Source organism: Hippocampus guttulatus, chromosome 4 (genome assembly GCF_054856545.1).
Source record: "Hippocampus guttulatus isolate MCC_2025c chromosome 4, RoL_Hgut_1.0, whole genome shotgun sequence".
Classification (NCBI taxonomy): Eukaryota; Metazoa; Chordata; class Actinopteri; order Syngnathiformes; family Syngnathidae; genus Hippocampus; species Hippocampus guttulatus.
The window spans coordinates 25,873,285-25,891,677 of record NC_141264.1 but is presented as its reverse complement, the minus strand read 5'-3'; the positions used below and the strand labels follow the sequence as shown (position 1 = coordinate 25,891,677).

Genomic DNA, 18,393 nt, shown 5'->3' with positions numbered 1-18,393 from the left:
GCCCGCATGCAAACTCCACACGGGGAGGCCAGAGCTGGACTTGAACCCGGTACCTCTGTACTGTGAGGTCGATGCGCAAACCACCGGGCCGCCCCCATCCCGATCCAAATATTTTGTTTTTTATTTATTTTTGGTGGGGTAGATTTTTTTTTTTTTGGGATGTATGGGGAGTGGGGGTGTGGGGCGCCCTGTTTCGTGTAAAAACACATTGAATGTTTATCAGCGTTTCTTGAACAATGTCTTCGGTTTTAATAATATTTCATATGTGGATTTTAGCTATTTGTGGGCCAGGCCGGTCCATTTCCTCGGCGAGCAGCGGGAGTCCACTGTACATTATTTTAGCAAGGAAATAAGAATGTTTGGATAGAGTGAAATTGGATCATTTCCAGCGGCAAAATTGTCAGTCGGGGGAGGGAGGGTATATCTTGGGAAGCGGGGTTTTCATCATTTTTAAATTTTCATGACAGTAAATTTATATTTTGTTTTGACTTTTGTTTTTAAATTCTGTTCATTTTGAATTCATTTTTAGAGCTAGTTGATCTTTTTTATCAGTTTAGATTTGAGGGAAAAACGCCTCATTTTAGTTTAGTTTTTATGAGATTTAGTTTTAGTTTTTTGTCAAATGTGGATTATTTGTAGAGTGCAAGATTTAAAATAGAAAGTCATAAACTATTGTGTCTGAAAGTAAACCACAATTCTCAAACCACTGCTTGACCTTCCTCCTTCTGTACGGTAATAAAAAATTCTTTTCAAACGAAAATAAATAGTATTTTCGTTTTTTTTAAATTTGATTTAAAAAAAAAAAGAAAAAAGAAAAGCTTGGGAAAAACTTCACAAGCAAAAAATAAAAAAATAAATGAAAAAATGTCCTCCGCTTGGATTCATTTTTAGCCAAGTTGAGTGCCGTGAAAGGACGACAAACGGCGGCCAAGAAGGCTTCGCCGGCTGCATGTTCCAAAAAAAAAAAAAGAGCCGGCGTGTTCTTTTTGTCAATTTGTCGTGGACATGCTGCCTTGTTTGGTGATTGAGAGTATCTCCGTCGAGTCTTGTCGTTTTTTTTTTTTTTACACTCCAGTACATGCGATTGAGACGGTTCCGCTACTTAGGCTACGTTGGACCGTCGGTGAGCTCATTTATCTCCGATGTTTCTTTTTGTACGACGTTAGCCGTTGCTGGTTTCATGGCGCGGGTGCTTCGCTCATTTGGCCCAAAGTGCCTCCATTTGAACGGAGCGCCGTGAAATGCAGCACAGATACTTTTAGTTTCTGGCAATGTGCTTCTTTTGAACTGAAACAATCCGTGTGATTTAATACGGCGGACAAAGTAAGCAACCTACTTTTGCATTCTGACCCGAGGCCTTCGAAACAGACCTCCGTCGTACTTTTTATTTACTGTCCAAACTGCCTCTTGGTCGTGGCAAGTGTGTGTGTGTGTGTTTTTTTAACTATTTGCTGGGAGGTCGCATGACCTCATCCAACTTCTTAACTCAACGGCCCGACTGATTTGATTGAGTCGGACGATTTTAGGTCTTTTAAAATTGGCCAATTTGATTTTTTTTTTGTGCCGATTGTCTATTTTTGGGCTGTACGTCACTTATCGCTGATGTCGTCTGTAGTCAGGCTCACCTGGGGAAGGTGAAGATTATCCGCATGGAAATGTTTGTTTAAAAAAAAAAAAAAAAATCCCATCTGAGACCGCAAAAAAATAAATCAATTAAACCGGGCGCTGCATCCCAATGGGCTCTGCGTCTGCAATCAAATGACCTTCCTGTTCAGATGCAGAAATGCCAGCCCCCCCCCTCCCCCCCCACAAAAAAACTGTCTTACGGCAATCATTCCAGAATCGAGTGGAAAGCGACGATAGGCGGGGAAATACTTTGGACAGCCATTGAGAGGATGCGGAGAAGGAGAAAATGGAGCCAATCAAATTTTGAAGCGGAAGATCGTGAGCGGGGGCCATCTTGTTTGTGGCGAGCAGGTGGCGGGCTGACATTTGGAGCCGCACGTCCAAGCCATTCTCTTCTCTTTCGCCACGCCCGTCGTCCCGCATTCTTTCCTCCTGCCAACACTTTCCATTGTCCATTTGGCCAGAACGGCAAGTCGGCTCCCCCGCCGCCGTCCCCTCGGCGATGCGCTCGGCGCAAACCGCCGGCGGGGATGGAGAATGTCGGGAAATGGCGACCGAGTTCAGAAGAAAGATTCTTGAGCATATTTCGATTGATTTGGGAAGGAAGAAGACCATTGAGGAAAAAAGTGACGTGATCTTCCGCTTCAACAAAACATTAGCTTGGGGATTTAAAAAAAAAAAAATCGTAGAAAATATAGACAATTTTTGGGGGGGGGGAGAGATTTTTGAGAAAGCGTCGGGAAGAATGGAGGATACTTTTTGTCGATTTTTTTTCTGAAAAATTGGACACAATTATGTCTGCACTCGCCGACAACCTTTTTAAGCAGTTCTAAGATTTTTTTTTCACATATCTTTAAATCTAGCAACTATTTGTGGGAAAGAAAGTCGAAAAATTTCATGGGACACATTTGCAAAAATAAAAGAAAAATTGAGGTATTTGCAAGACAAGCGGAAATATCAAGCATTTGTACCATTTCGAAGTTAAATATAATATATAATATAATATATAATATAAATAATGAACTGATTTACTGATTAATTTGACTATCGATTAGTTGTTGATTGATCGTTGCACTTATAATCGAGGGAAATTTGGGGAAAACATTTTTTGGAAAGCCACTCTTCAGGAAATCGTTTATCAGTTGCAAGTAACTCGGTTTAAAAATAACGGCCGAACAGTTGAAAATGTTACAGATCATTTGAGAAAGCTTTTGAAAACTTACGACAAGACTTTTAAAGATGTTTTTGAAAACATGTTTTTTTTTTGTGCAAATGCACAGAACGTTAAAAAAAAACGTAGGGAACTGTTTAAAAAAAAGGGGGGGGGGTGTCAAACTCATTTTTGTCGCGGGCCACTTAGGAGTTACATCTTCACTCGGAGGGTCGTTAAGACTGTGACACAGAAATAAATGTTTCATCATCACATCGTATTATTTATTGCGCGCACACACACACGCAAAATTGATGGCTCACTAGTGTCGAAATCAGTATTGCTCAAGTGAGTATCAACAGGGTAACAAAATTATTGCAAAATATCCCCGTTATTTATTACGTATGACAATTTGAGATTTCGGTATAGATTGAAACAAGGATCATGCAAGTTGACGCCGATGATTTCCTTTCGCTGGCCAGATAAAATGACGTGGCGGACCAGTTCAGGCCCCCGAGCCTTGATTTTGACGCCAGCGGTTTAACATTCAAAGTAAACGTTTGAGAACATCGACGCAGATGCTCCAGTTTCTCGAAATCCATTTGAAGGCAAGTTTTATTTTCGAGCGGCGAATTTGAACTGTTTGACGAACGGAGGGGAGCACGGCCGGCGGAAGCCGATTGTTTGGGGTTGAAGCCCCGCCCCGTCGACCTCTTGCCGGAATGTCCAACAGGTGCGGCGCAAGGGTTGGAAAGTCACTCGGGGCGCTTCCCCTTGCCTCTCTGGAGAACGCAATTTCTATTCTCTCTCTCGTGGTCGACAGTTTCTTCGTTTTTTTTACAGAGCGCTGATACTTAAGACAAACAAAGAAAAGACTCTTGGATTCTTCTGCTGACACCTCGTGAGTTGGCTGACTGAGCGCTGCTGCAACATCTGGCACGCATTTGACCGGCTGAACTCTGGCTTGGGATTCAAAGCCTTTTGGAGTTTTTTTTAAAAAAAATCAAAACCACTCCAAAGTCTGCGAGACTGAAACGTGCTCGGGCCAGAATCCTCATGTTGCTTACGTGACCTCTGACACAGATTGTAATGCTTTATTATTATTATTTTTTAATCTCCGCGTTAATCGCGGCCACCGACTTGGTCGTCTTTCAAAACTCTCAAGAGCGGTTTGCACGTGTGGCTCGCAGTTGTGAGGTTTGTTTCCTTCAAAATGTACGCAAGGTTGAAAGAAATGTAACGTTCTGCAAAGTTGAAACATTTAGTTTTACACTTCCCACGTGCACTTTCAGAACCTAAATGAAAAGCTATATTGTCCGTCCGTAGGTGTGAGTGGGAATGGTTGCTCGTCTGTGTGCGCCGTGCGATTGGCCGCGGCTCACCCGCGACCCTTCGAAAGACGAGCGCCGGAGGAAGTTCATCTGCCCGGCAGTTGCGATCGTAAATATTGAACCTGCTTAACTTTTACGATTATCGGCCCTGACTGTTTTCTGAGCCGTTTGTGTGGGGTCGGAGGGGGGGGGGGGGGGGGGGGGTGTAACCCTGAACACATCCGACACCGCAGGATCATCACTCCGATTTCATCTTTTCGAGATTTCCAAGATGACTTTGACTGGAAAGGAGTAAAAATGTCCAAATTCTGACAGTATGTGCGTGTCCGGCTTTAGTGGCGACTTCGGTGAAAAGACGACCAATTTATACTTTAAAAAAAAATGAACGCGCAAGCGGCACATAACGCTGCAACGACATCTCATGTACACACACACACACACCTGCGTGTGTAGCAAATGACTTCTCTCATTCCCCGCCACGCCCTGCCTCCAATCTCAGCCACCTGCAAAACAAAAGTGAGCTGGAAATTTCACTACAAATTACCCTGTGTCTGCCAAACCCCCCCCCCTCGGGAGCCGAGGAAATCAAAACCCTGGATCTCCCTGCAACTCCCCCCCCCCCCCCCGCCTCAACAGCCCCAACAGCCCAGGGCCTCGGTCTCACTCACACAGAAAATGTCTTCATTGGCTCTCATGCTAACAGCGACGCGTCGGAATCAAGCATATTGTGTTGCCTCGGCTTTGAAAGCAACAGCAGGGGTGGCAAAAAGCACCCGCGCTGTGTACTGAAGTCAAAGTAAACAACAAATTCAACCGCTGAACTTTAGTGAAAGTACAAGAGGACACATCAAAATGTACTTGAGTACAAGAGTGAAAAGGATTTTTTTTTAACTGTTAATTTTATACAGCGGATATAGAAAATTCACACACCACAGTTCAAATTCCAGATTTTTTGTGTTGTTAAAAAATATATAACTCCATTAATATGACGTTTAAGCAGGATTGAAAAATATGTTTCGATCTTTTTGAAAGGGGTGATAAAAATAAACAGGGAAAAATATACTCGCTAACTTATAACTTGGGATGCACGTTACCATCGCCATTGTCAGACCAATACCAGTACAAGGATTTGCTCTTTGAGTACTCATCAGTACGGCGTACATATACCTCGAGGACTTTGGATATCTAAATTGTCATTGGACGCAGTGACAAAAAACATTGCAAATGAAGACAGATTAATTTTTTTGAATGGATGGCTGTATCTGCAGCTCCCGCTTGATACCTTAAAATAAGGAGGCTATTGGCCCGATAAGATGGGGTACTTGCCCACCCCTACTTATAGCTGAATCAACCGATTGCACACACCGTCCACTATTCCAAGTGTCTGATCAAACCCATATAAAGTTCAGCTGTTCTTGTATGGTTTTCCAACCATTTTTAATGCTTTCTAGCCTAAGCCTGAAGGTCCTGTGCTCGCACTGACAGCTATTTGGAACTGTAAATAAGTGCATTGACACAGGCCCCAGTTTCACTTGAAGGAAAACAGCACAAGCACTTTTTTGTGCTTGGGAGAATTTGTTATAGTCCCAAGTAAGGAGTAGAAAATCCAGAAATCATTAGTAGTGTGTGAAAAATCACTGCTCGAGTAAAATTGCTGGAAAAATGAAGCATCTTGCATAACAGCAACTCACGAAATGAAAATATTTGAAACCCCAACGCTGATATGAATCAGAACCTTTTCCGGGCGCAAACCAGAAAGTACAAATAGAAGTCCTGAAAGAGCAGTTTTCCTCATCTTACGTCGAACGGAGGCTCCGGGTCAACGTGACACCGAGCGTGCATTCCTGCAAAGAAAGCGAGAAAACCGAGACCTGTTTCGCTTCAGGGGGGGGGAAATCAAAGGCAAGCACATCGTTGAGCAGTGAAGAAAGATCGCGGCTGCGCCCGCCGGCTCCTAGGCGGCACACCGCCTCCTGCTGGCGACTCCCAAAAAGGCAGGCAGGGGGCGTCGCATAGCCTAGCTAGCATAAGCTATCGCGTAGCACTGGCTGGATGTGCCACCGAGGTGAGTGTTGAAAGCTGCTTGGGGGGAAAAAAAAAGGATTAGTACAAGTGTACGTTGGGCAGGCGGACGCTTGCCAGCCGCTCGATGGGGAAAACGTCTGCAAGCTGCGCGGCTTCAAACCCGTCGTGAATCTTTTCGCTCCTCCGCCCAGCCAGCGGTGAGGCTGGAGGCCGTTTTCGACCCCCCCATCCCACCCCACCCTCATCCCCTGACCTCCCTCGCATTCAGACAATCTTTCTCCCGTCCAAAATAAGCATGGGGGGTGGGCTTGGGCGATAATATTCCGCTTAATAAATGCATGCAGCCATGACATCTTTCAACAAAATGTCAACAATTCAACCTTTTTCTTTGTTTTACTTCAATTGAATGGACATTGTGTTGCCCTTTCTGATCTGCGTATCGTACACACACAAAAAATTTTTTTTTTTGAAGAGTCTGAAATCAGGTTTTGGACGATTTGAAGTTAAACAATGTCTCCAAACGATTTCTCAATTGTTAAAATAGTTTTTTATTACTTTTATTATTCGTGATTTGTTGATTGTTTAATTTTGCGACCTCTAGTCATGTTCATCTTGCTGCTGCCCCTTCCTTAAATATCGTCAATGTTTTTGAATTGTTTTAAAGACCTTTCAAAATAAGTGCTATAAATGCTATAAAAACATGCCTCGGGAGTATTTCACCAGGGTTGTTTTTTTTGTTTGTTTTTTTTTTGTAATGTTTTTTTTTAAATTGTGGATTTCACTGATTGCGTGGGTGGTCTGGAATGTAACCCCTGTGATTAGAAATATATTTTTCTGCGTCATTGCAGATGCTCCCGGGAGCACGTCCAGCTCACCGTCCCGAGGTTGGGGGTTTGAGTCCGCTCTTTCGGTAAGTGTGACTTTTCCTTTTGTCCATACGACGGGATATATTGGTGAGACCCAAAGCCTGAGTTGCGATGTGATGCCAGAGCTCTGCTGCGACCCGGAGCGAATGAAAATTTGTGGAGGAAGGGGGGGGGGGGGGGTGAAATGGGGAATTCTGAAATCATAGAACAGAAAAATGGCAAAGTAGCACAGTAGCAATCGGGCCAATCTAAATGGAGATGATGTGCTCGCAGTCTCAACTTCACAGCTGATATAACAAGTCGCACTTAGATTTTGGTTTCTTTTTGTGGTTTGCAGTGGTGTGGAAACAGCTGTCCGTCTGATGCAATGCACTTGGATTCGATATCCTCGGAATGGCTCGTAAAGCTGAAGAAATGCAAACAATGCAAATACCGTCTTATTTTTCGGTGACGCTTTGGTGTGCTTTCACTGATAGGGACGAGTATGGCATGGACACGTTGATCGAAAACAACTGACTTCGCTAATTTCATTCCAAAAACGAAATCCCCGCTCAATGTGGACTGCAGCTTTGAAAACACGTCCATTTGCTTATGCTGCCACCTCTTGGTAAAAAATAGACATTGCATTTACGTTTTCATGGAAGGCTCCCCCCATTTTTTTAATTAAAAGTGACGCGTGGAAAAACTCGTGACTTTTTGTCGCGCTATTCGAGACTTCTGTAGAGTTAGACTGTTTTTTTCCCAAGTTCAAAATGTTGTATGAAAATATCGCTCCTTTAAAAAAATAGATACTGTAAATAACTGAGTCTCACAACCTATTTTTCTTAAAGTAAATTAAATGTGTGTGTGTATTCACCGTAGGGAAAACAGATATTTTAATTTGCAAAATGTGGTCTTTCTGAAGCACCGTTGTGTGCGTGTTTTTCGAGCTCGGGTTTTATAAATTTACCACTAGATGCTGCTAAATTCACACACTGTACCTTTCAGGATTAAATGCAAATACTGCAGATTGAATTTTTAAATCCAACTGAACTGTACTTGGGCAGTAGTTGTTTCGCAGACCACTAGAGGAAGGCCCGTGCACCTCTACACCTTGAGAATTATTGGGGTAAAATGCTAATTATTTATTTATTTATATTACACCGGGCGGCCCGCTAGTCCAGTGGTTAGCACGTCGGCTTCGCAGTGCAGAGGTACCGGGTTCGATTCCAGCTCCGGCCTCCCTGTGTGGAGTTTGCATGTTCTCCCCGGGCCTGCGTGGCTTTTCTCCGGGTGCTCCGGTTTCCTCGCACATTCCAAAAACATGCATGGCAGGCTGATTGGACGCTCTAAATTGTCCCTAGGTGTGAGTGTGGGCGTGGATGGTTGTTCGTCTCTGTGTGCCCTGCGATTGGCTGGTAACTGATTCAGGGTGTCCCCCGCCTACTGCCCGGAGACGGCTGGGATAGGCTCCGGCACCCCCCGCGACCCTAGTGAGGATCAAGCGGTTCGGAAAATGGATGGATGGATATTACACTGATCAACACATTTTTACTCTTTCGTTTATTTTAAAATTTTCAACTTTTCTAGATGATTCCAAATCTTTACTCCGTTTTTTTCTCAAGCACATCAGATTTTCATTTTTAATAATATTTAGGAAGTACGTGTGAGTTAGGTTCACTAATAGGTGGACTTTATTTCGGAAATGTCAAAGCCATGAATGACTTTGAGTGCATGGTCAAAGACGGCTTTTATCCGTCAAACTTCAAAAAAAAGAAAACATCGCAAAAACCTGATGTGCGAGGAAAAAAAAGAGTAAGACATTTTTTAAATGAGCGTCAAAATATCTTGAGGGACACATGAGGCCATCTATGATTAAAATGCGCCGTTGAGCAACGTTGCTTCATGTCGACGTCTTGTGAAAAGAATGCTTCGGTGATCGTGCCAATCAAAAGTGAGGGTTATCATCCTTGTGATTGTTTTTCTGCTGTCTCGGTCTTTGATGGGACGAAATTGCGGTTATGAAGACGAATTGTCAGCCCCGATTGTGCAGGCAGCTTGCATAACGCCGTGACTTTTCACTAAAAGAGGAACCCGAGTTAAATCTTCACCGGCTGTCGATGACCCCGCTCTGCTTTTGTGCGGCCTTCCCTAACGACGATGACTCGGTATTTCCAATATCGCTCCGAGTGGTAAATGGGAGCCGGCTTTTCACTTGTGATAGCGCGTATTTCTGGCGAGACTGGCACACTGATAAACCGCCACAAATGTTTATTAGTATTATTTTAAGAGGCCTGGATTGAGTCCAGTGAAAACGTGAGTGCTGCCTGGAAGACTTAGTTTGGGTTTCTTGGTGTTCTTAATATACGCGCAGGCCGGCCGGCCGGCCAAAGTACACTCGAGACGGAGAACGGCTTCTTGGAAGACTTCCCGAAGCTTGTTAGCATTTTTTTTTCCCCGGTTGACCAGACCGGCTTTTAAAAGACTGCCCGGTGGGAGACAGACAAGACTTTGAACGATGGCTTTCTCCTAAAATGGACTCTGAATCAGGCTTGTTGTTCTCAGAGCTGACGATCAAAATGAAAAGCGGGAACATTTTGAGACCCGCAAGAAAAGATGTCCCCCACCCCAAAGACTAAAAACCAGACACTTGGATTAGCAAAGAGAGAGTTTTTTTCTCAAATAATTGCCATATAAAAGGACTGAGAACACCTAAACTCAGCTAAGCTAACCGGTGGTTTGCAAATCCGCCTCGCAGTTCCATTCCTCACACATTTCCACCCATGCTAGGTTAGACTCTAAATTAGGGATGGGCAACTGGCGGCCCACGGGCTGCATGCGCCCATGACCACAATCTAATGGGGGGGGGGGGGGGGGTTCCTTGATTAATTAGAAAGAAAAAAAAATTGTATTTTACAACCACACATACATTTACGTTTATCCATGGAATACGGGGGAGGAAATCTGGAAGAAAAACAAACAAAAGAAAGTATTGTTGTTCTCAGAGCCCCCCCCCCCAGGCCATGAAGTGGCATTTTCTTTCCCTTCCCAGTGTGGGACCACACACACACACACAGCTCAGATTTACACCCAGCGCTGCCACAATATATTGCGCTTAATATTAAAGCAAGTTGCGGCTGGGAATGAAGAGCGTTGCACTTTGCCAGCGTCCAAAAGAGAGAAAAGGAGAAGGTCACAGGTGTTTTATGGTGCGCCTCCCCCGGCGCCGCCACAAAAGCTTGGCCAAGAGTGGGCGGGGCCACACGCTCCCAAACTCGACTCTGCAAATTTTCTACAGGAGTTTATTCTCACTCACCCAAAAGAAATGGAATGTAATAGCCGGTTTGCGGTACAAACAGTGGATTCTGCAATCTGCGCGTCCTGTTTGCACAATAGACTTGCATCTGTTTTGACATGGGCGCCAGATGGGATCTTATGTCACCATTGTTCCAAGTCTACCCGAAAGCTCTGATGCGGTTGTCCGACGCCGTTTATATTTTTGTTGCTCTAAATCTCGTGCTATCCTTCCTGTGCATTTCATTTGTTTTCAAATAAAATTCTGATGGATGCTTATTGAAATCCAGTCCAACAGTCTATTCTTTTCATTTTGTAAGATTTCTCTTTGCTGGACTAGTCGTGGATGCTCCATACTTTTGCCCAATCAGATTCCAGCCTCTGTGTTGCCATGTCAGTGTAATCTGCCCCGAGGCCTTCAGAATCAGCTGGTCCACGTAACACGTAATATGACTGCTGAAGGGACATTTTGTGGAACGCATTTGATTTCAAATTGAATTATACAACCAAGTCAATGGTTTGTTGTTTGTTTGGCTAGTTTACGTCATACTGCCTCCTACAGGTGTAAATGTGTCAATGGTTGTCTTTATAGGGAGACAGATGATATCGAAAGTCAACACACCACTGTTCAAATGCCACATTATGCGATGTAATATCGCAAGCACTTATTTCAGGCTTCTGCCAGAAAGCACAAAAATGTGAGAAAGAGCCTACTAGAACAGCTGAGCTTTATTTGGGATGAACCTAAAATGGTGGCAGTTGCGTGCTGACTCCCATTTAACGCGAGCGCGCATGTGATCGAGCCATTGTGAACTTCAACACAGCCACGTCTAAGTTATAGAAAAAGAGGGTGTGCACACTTCCGCAATGGCATTATATCGGTTTATTTTTAACCTTCCGTGCTGGGATTTTTTTGCCGAACAATTGAGTTGGAGAGCACATAATTGATATTAATGGTAGGAATGTTTTTGAAAGTTGTTTGTTTTCGGAAAAATGGACTTTCAATTGATTGATTGACTTACCCTGCGACTGATGAGTGAACCGTCGTAAAGTCAGCTGGGATACACTTCAGCTCCCTTCTGGGAAACGGATGGATGGATGATTGTGAGCAAAACATAGTCACAAAGTCCTTCCGGCAACAGCTACGATCCAGGTTGATATGTCAACAACTGGTGATGCGTTTTGGAAAAAAGGATCAAGCGAGTTTGCTGGCAGCCAAAGTCGCGGTCGCGGTAGCCGACAGCTGCCGCGACCGAAGCGGACGAGCTGCAAATTTACGGGAGCTCCTCTCTGCCCGCCGGCGGGATCCCATTTAGCTTTTAAATCCGGGAACGTTGGCGTGCGCTCTGTCCATTCAAATCATTTGACATTCCGACACGTTAAGAGAAGACTTTAAAAGCATTGAGAGTATTTGAAAGCCAAATAACGAAATACAAGGTTTCTGAAATTGCCCAAAGATCGTCGAGTGAACTTGGTTGCAAAATATTTCAAAAGATCCGGTAAAAGCTTGGTTTTTACATTCAGGGTTGACTTCACTTCCAGTTGACTCCATTTGCAGCATAACAGCTTTGTGCCGCTTCACCATGTTTGGTAAAAATGAGCAAATGGAATTGATTTCTTTATCTGTTGTTGTTGCTGCTGTCAAATGTCAAAACGAGTCCAATTTGAATCGAATACTGTGTCAGGGTGAAAGGTGCACGGTGGCCCACGAGGCCCCCCCCCCCCCACACCCCACTCCACGGGCCCCTTCTTCATCAAAATACATGTCGGCTTTACAAGATACTTTGAAATGGTTGCTGAACTCTCAATGCAAATGCCTCCGAAAGTGCTTGTATAAGTCTGACATAAAAAAACAAAAAATTAAAAACAGCCTTCATATGCTCCAGCATCACCTTGCAAACGAAGAATAGTTGTTGGTTGTTTTTGGTGTGGATCACAAGTGAGTCTTCGCCGGCGTGTGAAGTCACGCTGTGTTGTGCTGGGAAGTTTCTCTGAGAACGAGCTGACCGATTGGGACCGCTACAACACCCGTGGGATTCAAGCTACCCCCTCCCCCTTCACCCCTCCCCCTTAATCTCCCCACCGTCCGTCTTCCATTGCTGCATGTCTTCTTCTTAGAACAAAACGTTTGGTTTTCGTCAAATCTACTTGGACTGTTTTTTTTTTGGGGGGGGGGGGGGGGGTTGTGCACGGATTTGCAATTTCATATTCAGTGCAGCGTGCAAGAGAGCAATTTGGGTTCAAAACTAGTCTCGTCGTAACCCTGGAGTCTATTTGGGGTGCCCCCTCTTTGCTAATTTTGGAATAACGGACAGCGTGACCTCGGGCGGTGTGTCGGACGGATGGACCCCCCCCCCCCCCCCCCCCCCCCCCCCGCCGGGCCAAGTCTCAACACCTGCCGCTCACTAACGTGACACGTCATCAGGCCACGTTGAGGAAAAGGTGCATTGCAAACGTGCTAACCGATTCACATTTGGGAGAAAATCTCATCCGACATCGTCACTCAATCGAAACGGAGCCTTGTCACCTTTTGTCAAATCAGACTCGTGTGAACGACCTTCTGACTGGACTTTGCTCATTGATTGACAAGCGATAGTAAAAGTTGTTTTGCATACTTCCCGCTCTACAAGTTTATAAACAACTCGCGTCTCTCTGTGGTGTCTTCTTACTGGGGGGGGGGGGGGGGGGGGGGGCGGTACGGGAAAGCCAATGAATCTCAGGAGACGACCGTCTATTTGTTTCCACCAAAACTGCCGTAGCAGCATTTCCAAGCAGAAGTGACACCGCTCAAATTTGCTACATTATCCAGCAAATCTTATGAAACGTCATCGATGGGGTGGCAAAAGTATGGCCCCCGGGCCACGCAAGGCCCGCTCCGTTCTTTGACTTTTTAAAACCGTGATAGACTGTCAGACTGGTAATTGGTCCGCGCCTAGTTGTGAATACACAGTCAGTAAAATGATTTCGATTTTGTTTTCTTTTTAAAAAAAAAAAAAAAGAAAAGAGGAAAACGACCAAAAACAACTACCAGCATCCAAACGCAGTCCGTTTTTGTCATCATTTTCAATTCGAGTCAACCTGAAGCACTCGCTTTCTGCCACCTGGAAGTACTCTGGTGCCTTTTGCTTACAAACCAAAAAAGGTCCAAAAGGCCAAGATTCAAACTCTGAACGTGTGAGCCAAAGTTGCTATCCACTAACCCGCCGCGCTTTGATGAAATATGGAATTGCTAACAAGCGTGCAGCGAGGTTCCCAAGATTTGCGACTTCCTGACTCGGGTCCCCTCCCTCCCCTCGCGTCTCCCCGCCTTCCTCTTGACATTTTGGTTACCGTGGCGACGGAGGTGTCCCCATGCATGCTGGGTACATTGTGCTCCGCTGTGGGGAATGTGGCCTGTGGTGCCGTTTCTCACCTAGCGCCCCAGCAAGCCTGCATCCAAGCTTTTTTCAAGGCCGAAGGAAGCGGGATTACCACAAAAATCCCGAAACATGTTTGCGGTGAACATACTATGTACTTGCCTTCCCTTTTTTTTGGGGGGGGGGTGTGGATTTGCTAACTGTATTTAGCTCGCTGCAGTGTCTAATCCATGCCGATAATGTGCCCTGTGTAAATGTGTCCTTGCGCTGTAATTCAACACCGTGGCCTATGGACACACACGCACACGCACACGCAGCAATGCACGCACATAACATCAAGGGGAGAACATCTCTCACTTGCACTCTTAAACCTTTGGGTGCCCTTGTTTCATAACCGTCACTCCTGTGGTCACTTGATGAAATGCTTCCACGACTGCGACATCAAAAACAAACAGAGAATTAGGGAGGCGCCTCGGTTTACGAGCGACACGACTTCACAGTTTGTTGGCACTCAGCTGATTTCATGTTTCGTCAAAGTCAGCAGCTAGCTATGGTGTGAGTTAACTTAGCAGGCGTTTTGCAGCTAGTGAAGTAATCTGGTTGTTGCCACTCTCAGTTGACGTTTCCTGTCAAATCATACAACATCATACCAAGAGAATCGAATGCACACTTCACCAGAGTCCATTAACTTTGTCTCGTGAAAGTCCTCTAGCTACTGCACAAGTGCAAAATGCTATTGGACTGGCTAACGAAACCGGCATTGATATTGCAGTCATTCTAAACCTTGAAACGAGTTATATTTGAACGCAAACAGGAGTAGCGTGCAAACGGAGCGTACAATACTCACAGTCACAGGCATATATTCTTTATCCTCCGCGACAGATGACTATTATTGCAGCCTCGTGGCGACAGTTTTCATCGTCAAATCAACATTTCCTGTTGGATGTGTGTTTGTGTTGTACCGACCAGGACATATCACAACGGGGCAAGACGATTTCAGATATCAGCATGGTCATGAAACAAATCAACATGACTGAAACATGATAAACTCTGAATTGGCATGCATTGTGTCGAGGCTCGAGTCATTGTGTCCAGATGATTTTTTTTTTTTTAATGCCTTCACACTTGGCTTATTAAAGTTAAAAAAAAAAAAACATTCCACCCCCCTCTGGATAACCCAAATTGATTTATTGCTTTTCACAACTGATCTCGTCCCATCCAAGATTGCAAATGATAAACGCGCTCAAAAAATGTCATGTGATGTCACATGACTTGGCAGCTGCTGCAACCTTGGATGGACTTAAAATAGATGGAGGCCGTATTAATGTGTGTGTGTGAAAGAGAGACAAGATGCAAGATGCTGTCATGCCATCCTTGTGCTACTAGTGATGTTAAAGCCATCGTGTCATTCCCAAAGACCGTGACGGAGCATGAGGTCATCCGTCGAATCTCACCTAAGTGACTGTCCACTGTCCAGCGATTTTCATCATGGGATGGTGTGGGGCAAATGAATTTTTGCTTGTGTCTTTATTGGGCATGGCGGGGCTCGTATGAGCAAATATGTTGCCGTTTGACTGGATGACGGAATTGCAATTCCACATTTAAAATGTATTCTTTTGAAATGTCGAAGTGCCTCGAACGCAGATGCTCCAAGCAGACCGCAAATGCTGATTGACTTGAGTCCAGAGTTCAAAGCAAACATGGCGAAGCAGCATTTCGCTGTTAGGCTGCACGCAAATGGAATAAGCTGCCGACAGAGGTGAAGTCAGCTCCGAGGGTAAATGCTTTTAAATCCGGGTTAAAACGTTTTCCCTTATACATTTGATGGTCTTCTAATACATTTTGAAATCAATTTCACAGTTGGTCTTTTTTGTCGTTTTTGAAACCGAGTAATGGGTGATGCACTCGTATCTGTAAGATCATATTTTGTATGAAATATTTCCTCCTCGATGAGCCGCATTTAAAAGCCGTGGGACCTCTGCTAAAAATGACCAAAAGATTCGACTTTTTTGACAAGTCGTTGGCTTCCCCGACTCCTCGCACCAACGATGGGCTGCGGCCATCGGGAGGAAAAATAAACCAATCAAGTGAAATATAGCTATACTTACATATAAAGTTCAGTAAGCAAGTGTTTATACTTCATTGCATCCCGCCACTGTTATTTTGAGATGGGTGACTGAACCTTACAGAGGCGGAATCATGAGCAGTCAGGATGCCGGGGTGGGCGGGGCATAAGTAGGCCGGACCGGTCCAGTATCAAATATGGAGAGCGGGAGAGGAAGGGGGCGGGCTGACGTGATAAAAGCCAGAGTTGGAGCCGCGGGCTGCAAGATTTCAGCACGGAAGGAAAAACGAGCAGGAGCATCAGAGCCGCCCGAGACTGACTTGCGTTGTTGCTCTTCCGTGCGCTGCGCTTTCAAGACTTTTTCAAAGCGGATTGCCTGCTCGCTTTTTCTGCTTCTGAGGAAAAAGAACCCAGAAGAAAATCTAAAGTTCGCTCTTGTCACCGATGGCTGCCGCGCGTCCCGTGTCGGCGGAGGCGTCCGGTTTCCACGTCCTCCCGGCCCACCTGATGGCCTCGGCCATGGAGGAGTTCCCTCAACAGCTGCCCGTCCCTAAGGGCCCGTCCCGGGGCAAGAGCCGCTCCCGGCGACCCCGCGAGGCCCGCTTCAAAACCCAGCCGGTCACCTTCGCCGAAATCGCCGAGGTGGTGGAGGAAGAGGGCTCGTCGCCTCTGGAAGAGGAGAGGGCGCGACGCTCCTTCTTGCAGTCTCTGGAGAACCTGAGGAGGAGCACGCAGACCCTGCACTGCTCGCCGGGCGCCCGCCGTCAACGCGCCCCGTCGCCCACGCAGGCCAGCATGGACTCCAGCGACTCTGACTCCACCCAGTGAAGGTTTCGGGGAGTCAACAAACCCCCGCGCGGTCCGTCTCCATGGAGTGCGGTTGAAGTGAACCAAACTGCGGCAAAGTCTGCTTTTAAGATCCACTAACATATGGATGCGAGGCGCGTGGCGTGCCAATGCATCGCGCGGCAGGTGGCGCTGTTTTTTATTTGTTATTTTTTAAACATGTTCAAATGTATGCTGTTTAAGTTCCTGGCAACGTGGCGAGAATTTAGTTTACCTTCCATCAGTGTAGCTCATCAGTGCAGGATGTGGGCGCCCTCTTGTGGTTCCCTAAAGAATCACTGAATGAAAGTGCAGCATGTTACAGTGACTTCAATTATTATTATTATTATTTTTTTTTTAAATCCAGCTTTGTTTGTTTAGTTAAGTACAGTTCCGTTGTCTCTAACAATACATTTGGATTTAACCAACACTTTTTGGGTACTAATCAAGTGCCGTAGAGTCATATACAAAGAAACCTAAATAGCATACTTCCAACAAAGACAGTATAAGCTTTGCTTTATGCTTTCAAATATATTCCTTTTCTACTGTAGACTTGCGAGATGGTACATTGAGCTTTTTTTTTTTTTTTTTTTTTAAGGCTCACCGTTGATTTTTTTTTTCTTCTCTACTGTTAGAAGAACAAAAATCAACATCTCGTAGCCATGCCACTAATTTTGTAAATAGCACGACGAAGCGACACTGTGGCCTGGTTCGCCACTGAAGCTTTCTTCTGAGTTCACGCTCCTCACCAAAACGTATGAAGAAAAAGATTCCTTCGTAAAAAGAAAAAAAAAGTATTTATTTTCTTCATTTGCTTATAACCAAATGTGGACTTTTGACTGCGCTTCTGACTTGTAAAGTCGCCTCGACTTTCAGAGAAAACCGCAAACCTTTCCACTGTGCTTTGTATCGAATGTACTTTATATTAAATACCGTGTTTGTCATAAGTATTTTAATAAATATTTTCAAGTATTTTCAGGTATCGGACTTGTTTCTTGAATGATGGGGGGTGGTGACAAGTGTGGGGGACAAAAACCCTCTCGCAATCTATGTTGAGTGAATCACATATTTGTACATCACAAAATTGAGCATTTCATTGTTCTGCCTGTCACTATACGTCGCTGACATACAATAGATAGTGAACAAAAATGATCAAACTGACCTACTGCTTATCCTCTTCACTGTCCACGGTACGCCACGATAAATGAGACATTTGCAACCTGACCCCGACACGAATAAATGGAAAATATGTTTGACCCAGTTTAACGTGTACGACTGCTACAATGATGTCGACTGTTCGATAAATGCGTATGTCTCGTTCCGAAATCGGACGTTTTCTGTCTCACACACGGCGCTTCACCGTGCAACTCCAAATAATTCATGCATAAAACACGGAAACATGCACTTGTTATTGTAGTTGGATGCCTCGAGACAAAATCGAACTGTAGCGAGAGTCATAGTCATTTCTAAGTACGGTTTTACTTCAAATAGCAAATAGCAGCCTCTAAAATGACTTCCCCCCCCCCCCTCTTGTCCTGTATGACCAATTCATCTGCCAGGCAAAATGTGTTAAATCAGCTTTGTTTGTTGATATTTTGCTGACATCGCCTTGTTATTCTTAAAACGTTGTTTTGTTGCGGATGCAATAGAAATCGTTGTAACCAACATAAAAACGCAACACAAACATTTTAGCCATCTAGAGGTAGAAGGGAACAAAGTGAGGTCCGTGACGCAGTTCTGACCGAGGACAGACCAAAAGTTAGTCCACTCGTCTATTTTTTTCTTTTTTTGTGGTACCAGTATGTTTGTTTTTGACCTGTTAGAAATAACAGCTAACTCCCGGCACACACCCGGGGAGGAAGTTGTCAAACAGAGC

General features: G+C 44.8%; 1 protein-coding gene across 2 annotated transcripts; it reads left to right on the top strand.

Annotated features, from left to right (window-relative positions):
- Positions 1-6,104: 6,104 nt before the first annotated feature.
- On the top strand, positions 6,105-17,491 carry c4h11orf96 (chromosome 4 C11orf96 homolog). 2 transcript variants are annotated; one of them, XR_015100755.1, is made up of 3 exons: positions 6,105-6,172; positions 6,981-7,042; positions 7,336-12,399. XR_015100755.1 is itself a non-coding variant. In XM_086109689.1 (3 exons), the coding sequence occupies exon 3, from the start codon at positions 16,137-16,139 to the stop codon at positions 16,518-16,520; it is 384 nt and encodes a 127-aa protein (XP_085965815.1). In that variant the 5' UTR covers positions 6,116-6,172; positions 6,981-7,042; positions 16,093-16,136; the 3' UTR covers positions 16,521-17,491. The 2 variants fall into 2 exon arrangements, 1 of the variants encoding a protein (XP_085965815.1); XM_086109689.1 differs by lacking the exon at positions 7,336-12,399 and adding an exon at positions 16,093-17,491 and having other exon boundaries at positions 6,116-6,172.
- Positions 17,492-18,393: the final 902 nt, after the last annotated feature.

Coding starts and splice junctions, on each gene's coding strand:
- c4h11orf96 (XM_086109689.1), top strand. CDS start 16,137: ATGGCTGCCGCGCGTCCCGTGTCGGCGGAGGCGTCCGGTTTCCACGTC.